The sequence below is a fragment of the Patella vulgata genome, chromosome 4 (assembly GCF_932274485.2).
Source record: "Patella vulgata chromosome 4, xgPatVulg1.2, whole genome shotgun sequence".
Lineage (NCBI taxonomy): Eukaryota > Metazoa > Mollusca > Gastropoda > Patellidae > Patella > Patella vulgata.
The window spans coordinates 28,364,096-28,375,480 of NC_065882.2; the positions used below are offsets into that span (position 1 = coordinate 28,364,096).

General features: G+C 33.3%; 1 protein-coding gene across 1 annotated transcript in view; it reads left to right on the top strand.

Moving 5' to 3' along the window:
• LOC126819642 (chondroitin sulfate synthase 1) overlaps positions 1-9,071 on the top strand; it is a 74,525-nt gene extending 65,454 nt beyond the window's left edge. Inside the window, exon 2 of the mRNA XM_050547783.2 lies at positions 577-9,071. Within this exon, the coding sequence (XP_050403740.1) occupies positions 577-2,157 (1,581 nt within the window). The 3' untranslated portion in view covers positions 2,158-9,071. The remainder of the gene's footprint in view (positions 1-576) is intronic.
• The last annotated feature ends 2,314 nt before the right edge of the window (positions 9,072-11,385 follow it).

An 11,385-nucleotide genomic window follows, 5' to 3' on the forward strand; every position in this document is an offset into this window, starting at 1 on the left:
TAAAATTCCACTTCATTGCTGAGCAATTTTTTTTAGCCAGAAATCGCTTAGGAAGAGTCTCTGACGATCTAGATCCCCAAGAGCTTCCGGGGCCTAGGGGGCCCCTGGACCCTCGCCTAAGGACCTAGGATGGAGCCCCCCCCAATCAAGAATTGCTTCCGTCGGCCCTGGTACATGAAGCAAATAAAAGACAAGAGTTAAAAAATTCTTCATTAAACTGCAAATTAGTAAATCAATCTTCTATAAAACTTTCTATAACCGGTTGACAATAATGTGTATGGCTCATTCTGAATTTCAGCGTTGAATTGGCAGGTTTTGAAACCAATCTAATTTGAACACACCTGATATATCACCAAATCCCTGCAAATCGACTCAATGTTTTTTAATAACCATCGTAGACCTTAATGAAAGTTAATGTTCTAGTTCGTTTTTAAATTATAATTATCTGTACTGTTTGTTTAGATCAGTAACATTCCTACCATTTGTCATTATGCCTCTGATGACAAAGCAGCTGGGTGTATGTTTAATTGTCTTGCAACCTATCTTTTACATTATTTTTAAATTTTGTTCTTTCAGATGCAGCATATATTATATCAGAATTATAAAGAAGATCAAGGCTCATTTAAGAAAACTCTCAAAAGTAAAGAAGTGGAAAATGCTGTGTCTCTTCATCCTGTAAAAGAACCATTATATCTTTTTCGTATTCAAAATTATTTTCAGTCCACAAAAATTGTGCATCTTCATCAGAAAGAACTACATCTTTATCGTGAGATTAATATGATGGAGGAGTTTATCGGTTATCGTCATCCTAATGCTTTACAAAATAAACTGGCGCTTATGCCTTCACTTAATAAATATAAACCACAAAATGATGATGAGGTTTTATCATGGGAATTTATAACTAAACCAATATTTTCTCATTTTCACAATAATCCAAAACGAGGATTGGAAGCCTCTTTATCTGGCGCTATAGATGATGTCATTAATCAAATTATGCAGTTAGTTAATAAAAATGCCCGACAACGTGGTAGAACTATAGACTTTAAAGAAATCTTATATGGTTACAGGAGAATAAACCCCTTATATGGAGCTGACTATATTCTTGATCTCCTTCTCATTTATAGGAAACATAAAGGAAGAAAAATGACCGTTCCGGTGAGACGTCATGCATACGTTCAGCAATCTTTCTTTCAGACCGAATTTGAGGAAGAAATTGCCACATTTAATCCAAAACCTAGCATGGGTGCTCATGTGCTCCATATTATACGACAATTTGCTGTTGGCGCAGAAACTAAACCTAATATAGACAAACGAACAGAAACTATTCATTTTGTTATGCCTTTATCTGGTAGGTTAAAAATATTTGAAAGATTTATGAAAAACTATGAGGAAATCTGTCTGTTAACGGGGGAAAATGCTCAATTACATGTTGTATTGTATAAAAGTGAGCGTGAAGAACAAGCACTAGAGGAAAGTATTAAATTATTACAAAAATATCAAAATAAATATGGTGGTAATAGTATAGAAATAATCCAAGCGAATGGTGTCTTCTCTCGCGGTAGAGGACTAGAATTAGGTGCTTCAAGGTGTTCAAAAGATGCACTGTTGTTTTTAGTTGATGTGGATATTGTGATGACAAGAAGCTCTTTGAATCGAATTCGACTCAACACTAAACAAAGATCTCAAGTTTATTTTCCGATCGTGTTCAGTCAATACGATCCTGTTACCGTCTGCCTTAATCACTCTCCTCATTGTTCTTGTCAACATGATGGATGCCACATTGATCCCCTTGACTTTAGTCAAGATACTGGCTACTGGAGACAATTTGGATTTGGTATTGCTGCCATGTACCGTAGTGATATGTTATCAGTTGGAGGTTTTGATCTGAGTATACAGGGGTGGGGTAAAGAGGACGTAGATTTATATCAAAAATATATTGAAAGTAATATAACAATTTTTCGATCTGTGGACCCTGGCATGACACATGCATTTCATGAAATTTTCTGTGACACAAAACTTGAACCGGCTCAGTTGGTCATGTGTATTGGATCTCGAGCTCAAAGTTATGGAGCTATTCCCTACTTATCAAAAACTGTGTATGAAACAGACAGTATCATGAAAAGACATGAAAAACACACCCTTAATGTAGATTCCTAACACAGGTCTTATTATAGATTGATTTTTATGTTTAAATCATATAGATCAGTATTAGCTGGTCATCATTAGCTGTTACCGTAAAAAACATTGCATCCACCACCACCACAACCATTAAATCATGTGGCCGACTTATTTATATACTGTACATTGTACCTGTAAATAGATTTGTGCCAATCAGTGAAGTTTCCTTTTTATTTTAGCTGTAGTGATACCCTTTTTAATATTTCTTTCTTAAAGTATGTATGATTGTATTGGGTTTTAGTTTTACTCAATCTGATTAAAATACAGATAAATATTTCGATCCAGTTTTTTTATACTTTCGATGGCCTACACTACATAAAGATCTGACAAGTTGTACTCGAAGGTTGTGTCAGGGGTCGTACAAGCGACTTTTGACCCTATGATGTCAGACATTGATTAATCAATCAGCATTGACGTTTCTAGTGGTTTACCCACAGTTCCGTGCATGGCATGCCAAGAAGTCGCCGTAACATTGACTTATCCCTCACTTCAACCAAAATGCCGGTAATATAACAATTCTTCCAGATCCTATTGTAGTAAAGACAAGTAAAACGAGATTTTGAACTATAAAAAAGAAACGAAATAGGATCTGTGTTTTAACTAGATTGGGTTTTACTTGCTTGTATTATTGATTCATTCATTTTTGGTTGAAATGTTTCCACTTGCTCAAAATGGTCCTTAATAAATTGTCAAAAAAAAAGTTGTACTTAATATGTAATGATGTTACCCTAAACTACCATATTTTAATCAGTTTGACATATATATTTGTATAAAGATTTGTTTGTAATAACATGTATATAAGAACTTACATATATATATTATTGTTTATTTGGTCATAAATAAATTTAAATTTTAAAATTATTTGTTTAACCAAAATCATCTCACCAAAGCTAATATTAAAAGTATATTATATACTCTTCAAAAAAAGTAGGGGATATTCAGAAACAATACAAAACTGCGGAAATGCACTGCTGTTTTTATTAGAGGTAACCAGTATATGTTAATAACAGGCCAATTGCCTACACATGAACATAAATAGTTCATATGGGCGTCTTATCTGACAGCCCAATTTCACTCGCAAAGAGATACACTGTCAAAAGTGAAAATGGACGATTTTGTTTTTTGTCTTAATAATGAGTAATTGCTCCACCTCAGACATTCCGCAATTTGTTGTGGCATGCTCTTAATCAACCGTCCAATCACGATTTGGGGCAATCTGACCCACTCCTCTTGTAGTCCTACGGCCAATTCTTGCAGTGTTGTCGGTTAACGTTAATGTTGACGAACACGTCTCCCGATCATGTCCCAGACATGCTCTATAGGGGAAAGGTCAGGACTCAAACTGGCTAAGGCATATGGACAATAATATGAAGACGCTGGAGGTAGTCATTCACGACACGAGCGTGGTGGGCATGCGCATTATCATCTTGAAAGAAGAAACGTCGACCTGCACGTTGAGAAAAGGGCAGAACTATCGGTGCCTGGATGTGGTCACAGTAGTACACACCAGTGATCCTTCCTTGAACAATATGCAAGTCCTTTCTGCCAGTCATGGTGATTCCTCCCCACACCATAACAGACCAACAGACCCATGCCCGAATCTGTCATGCTGCCTAACCTTAACGTTTGCATGACGCTCATTTACACGCCTCCAAACACGAGCACGCCTATTGATGAAATCCAGAGTAAATCTGGTCTCATCTGAGAACATTGCACGCGCCCATCAACGATTACCCCAATCTCTACGCTGCCTACCCTACACCATTGACACCAGTTTGCCATGTGCTAGCTAGTTAATGGAGGCACAACATGCGGTCGTCGCGCATGCAAATGGGCTGCATGTAGCTGATTTCTCATCGTTTGGGGTGTAACTTGAATTCATGTAACCTGGTATAAGTTTACAGAAAGCTGATTGGCTGTTTGTCCTCGATTTCGCAGGACATGTGTTCGGATGTATCAATCCTGGGCTTGTGTAGTGGCTCTAGGATGACCTGAACGAGGTCTATCCTCAGCATTGTGTGTTTGTTGGTACCAGTTCCACAGTCTGCTGCTTGCTTTGTAGAACCCATTTGAAGCATGCCAATAGCACGTAGACGTTCATCATGTTGAAGACGTCTCATTGCAAATTAAACGTAACACACTAAAGCAAAGATATGCTAAACAGTAAATCTTATGGAAGAACCGATAGGAAAGCAAAAATGGATAGGATAAACCAGCATGCGGCAGTTTTCATCAACCCTTCCTTGAAGTGTCAAATTTGACAGTGAACCCCTCCCACATGTATGGCGCTATTGCTGTCGCACATGCAGCTCAGTGGTTCTGTTGGGGCGATAAGTTCTTCATCTGTGAACATACTCTCAAAGCATGTCAAGTGTCCATGACTATTTATCATATCACAACCTGCATAGGTATTTGCATTTCTATATCCCCGACTTTTTTTGAAGAGTATATAACAAAACAGTTAATTTAATGTTTATGCAGATATATAACATCTATTATTGCCAAAATGAAGGTATTATCAAAGTGTATCTTTGCAGTCAAATTCCTTTATAAAAGAAGTTTCAAATTGATAAATTAAGTTTGATTGAATGATACTGAATAGAAATGGTTAAACAAGTTCATTCATATAGAAAAGTCACACAATTTGAAAGTGTATCAACATGTAAATGTCAGGATTTGAGTTTGTAATTGGTTTGTACAAAATTATAAAAATGTGTGAAAATGACTTTAACATTTATAGTTGTAAACAAGTTGTTATTATTTGACATTAACTGATGACATTACACAGATAATATTCAGGTTGAAAATAATTATATAAATATCTATATTAAATATCATTTTCATAAAACGTTATTTTTGAAGAAATTTGTATAAACTATCATAATATGTAATAAATATGAATATGGATTTAATAACTTTCTCATGACTCCAAATAGATCATTATTAGATGATAAAAAAAGTCATTAAACCACAAAACAGATGATATTTTTATCAGTATAATACACCACCCACACCAGTTATTATTTCTATAATGCCAGCCATTATTTTTTTGTGTGATATATATGTACTCCACCCTAGCAACATTGAATCTCACTGAAATACTACTACTGTATATAAATAACTGATCGGTTAAAAACTTGTTATGAAATGAGTGATGTTGTATGTATGTTTGAATATAATTGACTATAGCTACTACAATAAAAAAAAAATTCACAATAAATACAGAATTATGCATACATGGAAGTGTATGTATATGGTCTAATACACACATCTACATGTACCAGTCTGATGGTTTCACCACTTGAAAAAATATCTACCAGTTCTATGCAATTGATAAATCATGTAGGTGTGTTTACTGTTATATTATAGTTTTTATATCGATGCACAGATGTATTACATACACCTACAGTTGTATATCAATATGGATGATGGTAAATTGCAGGATTTCACAAATATTCTGGATATAACCCTATAAAAGCAAGATGATTTTACCCTCAGAATTGCTATTTACAACATCACCATGGTTAAGTGAGTATGATATAATTATGAAGACCTCACTTTAATATATAGATACCAATGGATTTACAACATAATCAACTTTATTTCGACATGTGAACACACTTATCTGAACTCTAAATATGAGGAATAACAAGATTTAATTAAATATAGAGGGATGGCCTGACTTTCATTTTACGTATAATTTCATGTTATAAGACTCCTAAACTATTTGTTTTTGAATATTTTTAATGTGATAAAATCCATCTTTTTAATCCACTGTGCCTTTTTTTATTTACATGCAATAAAAGTAAATGTTCTATTAGTACTGGGTACTGGTGGGGGGAGGGGGTGACTGAATGGTTAGCGTGTGCATGCTGTATCATAAAGTCTGTCATGGAGGCAACTGGCGTGGTTTTGATTCCCCGGTTATATGTGATAAGGAGTAGGGTTGCCTGTCCAACCTCATGGGTTTTCTCCGGGTCCTCCGGTTTCCTCCCACTGTTAAAGACCTCTATGCGCAAGCGAATTATTGAAATAAAATTAAACCATATGTTTGTCCCGAAATGACCTAGTTTGTGTCGAGCCCCATTTCTCTCTCTCTCTCTATTAGTACTGAGAAATAATTATGCATTTACCGGTAGTTGAAAAACATTTTATTTAGCTTTATTATTTGTTGAATATTACAAATTATCATTGTCCATGTTCATATTAGATTTCACATTGACATAAGACCAGCTAACTGAGACATATGTCACAGTTTATTTATTTCAAATACAGCCGAAAATGTAAAAAAAAAAAAAAAAAAAATATAATTCTCAGCATATTTGTGTTAGAGCTACAGATTGTCATTTGCATTTTTTGAAAAATCATATCAAAATGTCCAAAAATAGATTTTACCCAACCCTTATGGGTGGTTCTAGCTTGTTTATTTCATCTGCTTTGGATACCAAATATTGGAAATTATTCATATCTTTGTAAATACTGAACTGAATTGAAACATGTTTTGACTGATATTACTTTCAGAGATTCACAATATCGTAATTTGCATACAATTCAAATTCCCTTAAATGGCAATCCCTGACTGTAAGAAATGGTTTCAGCATGTTTTCAATGATCAAAGGCAAAAACATAATCAGTAATGCGCAAAATTTGTTGTTTTTTTATTGCTATGATCTGGAGCATTATTTTGGAAAATGAATGTTATGGTGTATGCCAACTTAAGATTTAAATATTACAGCCATTTTTTTAAAAAAAAAAAAAAGAAAGATAAATTCACCAGATTAAATTGTCTCCATTTATCTAGAGCCGGCCAAAATATTTGACTTTTTCATAATATTAGTGTTTTATCAGTTGGCGTATCACAGATTGAATGTGGATTAAAAGTAGATTTACACTTTTATACAGAAAATAAGGTATTCTATATATTGCTACAATTTGAAGATAACAGATTTCTACAGCCATGGGTATAATTCTTAAATATTTGCCCACCTTGTGGTGATGGTAAATTTAGACAAATTCTTTTTACATAATATTTGAGTTGGCCATTAAAATTAACCCTTCGATCCCAACATGACAGACGGTAAATTAGCATTTCTATCAGCTTTTATTTCACCAGTAATCTACGAAACTTCGAAAGTTTGGGGCGATTAAAGTCTAAGGTTTCTTAAATTTGTTTAGTTGATATTAAGATTGACAGTAGATTATATCTGTATTAAATGTCATGTATTTAAAAATGCATTATATAAGAGCATTTTATGCCTAATGCATATCTTTCGTTTAGCCAAAAATGTTATATAAATCATTAGTTAGACATTTATTCACATGCCAAGCCCATAATCAACACTTTAGACCATTGAATGCTTTTGATTTTAAATTGGATGAAACACAATTGCTAGTTAATGATTTCATGAAAAAAAATTGGATGGTCGAGACTTTGTTTATTATCGTAACAACAGTTGCAATGACAATGAGACTACAATGTTCTTCTAACAGCTATAATTCCGCTTAGAATGAAGTAATTTGAATGAAATTTTCAACATATTCCCCTTTCATTAACTATTATAGCGAGAACTGCCAGCTCTTTATCTAAATCTTAAATAATGCATCTTTATGGAAATGGCTTGTACATGTACCACAAGTTTATATAATATGGGATATAGGAAAAGTAGAAATATTTGGCAATTGCATTCAAAGGTTTATTTGATTATAAAAACTGTTTTCAAGAAGTGAATTTTACTAAGAACAATGTGTGTGGGTGGGTGGGTGTGTGTGGATGTAAAGATGGCTAATGTCAAATATTCATGTCAAATATTCATTTCAAATATTCATTTCAAATATATTATCTTGTCTTTTGCCACTGGTATCTAGTCTGGGTGCACTACATTAAATAGTTTGATCCCATCTATCCCATTGAAGCTTTCCAGAGACCAAACTCCTTTTAGACAATTTATGTGAATATTCACGAATCTGATCTGAAGTACATGTATTTCAGAAATCTTCCACCATGTAGGACTTTCAGATTCTAATGAACAATGTGGATAACATGGCCATCATTTATGTGTAGGATAGAGCACGAGGCTGAGGTTATGCTGGGGAAAGAAAGACTAAAGACAATAACCCGAGAAACAGAAAAACCGAGGCCAAGAGGCCTATGGTTTTCTGTTTTGGATTTTTTCTGAAGTCTTTCTTCCCCAGCATAACCGAAGTCAAGGACTTTATCTTCCTTATAAACAGTCTATGTTTACATGTCGGCAAAATGAGAATATCCCAACATTCCTGTAAGAAAAACCTTACATCATGTTTTCTTATGGAAAAAAAAACCTACCCTGGAAGTATAACCCGTTACAGGTATAAAGAAAAACTTTCAGAAGTATAACCCCAAATTCCCCTGTATATATACCAAGCCGCCCCGATTTTCAGAGCGCAAGTTATTCCGGGCATAGAATATAGCCCAAAGATCAAGAGATTTACCGTTATAGGTTTATAAAAACATATTTTAAGGTGACATTTACCCCAGATGTGAATAATTATACCTACTAGAAATTTGTGGGTTATTTTATAGCTGATGCCACAAGACAAAAAGCACTTACTAGACACTATATTGATTAATCATCACTGATTCTTTGTGTTATAATTTGGTTGTTCTCTTTTTTTATACATTTTGAAGATATGTTATTGTTTATGTACATCGTTTTCATGGATTAGACTATTATTGTTAATATCTCTACTGTAATTTATATATATATATATATATGTTGAAACCATTTTTACATGACATGTAAAACCATCCCTATACCTGCCCTTCTATATGTCCCTCATAAGATTTTCAGTAAAGCTCTCTATTTATTGTTCGGTTTTTGTTTTTAGCCCATTCATCCATAAACTTTTTCATAAACTGTTTTTGTTAAGATTATTATTCTTATTAGGGTTTCACACTGCGTAACTTGTGTGAAACACTATTGTTTTCGTTAAGATTATTATTCTTATTATTGTCCCTCGCCTTTCGGAGAAAGCAGGGGACTATTAAAATGTTAAGATTATTAGGGTTTCACACTGTGTAGCCAGTGTGAAACACTATTGTTTTTGTTCGGATTATTATTCTTCTTATTATTATTATTATTTTTCCATTTGAGCATATCTCAGAAACTACTTGTCGGATCGATTCGATGTCTTCGGTTTTACTGGGAAAGTGGGTTTGACTTAAATTTTAAAGCTATTTCCAAAGTTCTGCGACAATGCGAAATGTCCGAAATCACCGAAGTTGTCGTTTTTCGATATTTTGCTGTAATGTTATCAATAATTGTCGGATTCTAATATTTGATACATTTTGACATAGCCAGAGACAAGGCACATAGCTACAGTTCTTTGGATTTTTTATTTTCGACGAATCTTAGGAGATATTAGGCACTAAATTTTGAAAATATAAATTTTTACAAAAAACTTTTTTATTAATGAATATTTTTATGTGGTATTTTACTTAGGGTTAAATAGTCATCTGATTTGACCAAAAATGGCAACATTTTTTGCCACCGTATTTTTCCTTGACCCCCATTGGCTAATTCAGTATTTCAGTCCTGGATTAATTATTTATTGTTCGATTTGTATAAAACAAAGTTCATATGCTCAGTGGTCCAAAATGTCATATTTTTTTGTTACCGGTAAAATTGCCTTTAGCAAAAACTACAATTTTAAGAGTTCGGTACCACTTTTTGAAAGCAAATATTATTTTTTTCAAATCTGGTATGACTGAAAGGGTGTGCCCTGTAAAGGCGCAGAAAACATCGGACCCACTTTTTTTAATTTCGATTTCGTTTTCGGGTAATTTCGATTTAAAGGTGAAAAAGGGTGAAAAAATGAGCTATTTACAACCCATTCAGGCTTTTCATATTTTAAAATATTTTTTCGCAACTTTCATAAACTAGTAGCAATAATCCATACGAAGAGAATGTATGTGAAAATTAGTTTGTACTATAAGCAGTTGCCGAGAAATGGGCAATTTTGCATGAGTCCCTTTTTACGCTAGTTTGCCTGTAAAAGTGTCAATTATTATTCGATTTTCATAAAAGTGACACCATTTGATGTGTAATGTCAATTTTAACTAGGTCAAACCAATTTAACATTTTCAATGTCACCGGAAATGACGTAATTTGGGCAAAAAATGTATTTATAGCCTTCAACCAGTTTTTTATTCAAACGAGTCGTATTTGTTATTTGTTTAAAATTTTGATATTTGATTCCAATCAACCAATAGAATGAACCCATACGATCTTAAAGATATGACAAAATGGTTTCTAACTTTTTCAGTTGCGGAGAAATAGACGATTTTCAACAGGTAACTTTTCAAGGTTTTTGGTCCATAAAAGTGTCAATTATTATTCGATTTTCATAAAATTTCCAGTGTGTGATACCTAATGCCATTTACGATTTTATACAAGTAATTTAACACTTTTTCTGTCACCGGAAGTAACGTCATTTTGGCAAAAACTGTATTTTTAGCCTTCAAAACAGATATTTTATTCAAATGAGTCTGATTTGTATTTATAGCCTTCAACCAGTAATTTATTCAAACGAGTCGTATTTGTTATTTGTTTAAAATTTTGATATTTGATTCCAATCAACTAATAGAATGAACCCATACGATCTTAAAGATATGACAAAATGGTTTCTAACTTGTTCAGTTGCGGAGAAATAGACGATTTTCAACAGGTAACTTTTCAAGGTTTTTGGTCCATAAAAGTGTCAATTATTATTCGATTTTCATAAAATTTCCAGTGTGTGATACCTAATGCCATTTACGATTTTATACAAGTAATTTAACACTTTTTCTGTCACCGGAAGTAACGTCATTTTGGCAAAAACTGTATTTTTAGCCTTCAAAACAGATATTTTATTCAAATGAGTCTGATTTGTATTGTTTTTAAAATTATGATATTTGATTCCAATCAACAAATAGAATAAACCCACACGATCATACAGATACCAAAAAATGGTTTCTAACTTGTACGGTTGCAGAGAAATAGACGATTTTCTACAGGTCACTTTTCAAGGTTTTTGTTCTATGAAGGTGGCAATTATTATTCGATTTACATAAAAAAAATTCACCATGTGATGCCTTATGCCATTTATGATTTCATAAAACTAATTTAGAATTTTCATTATCACCGGAAGTAATGTAATTTTGTCAGGATCACTTACATGTAACAAATGTAT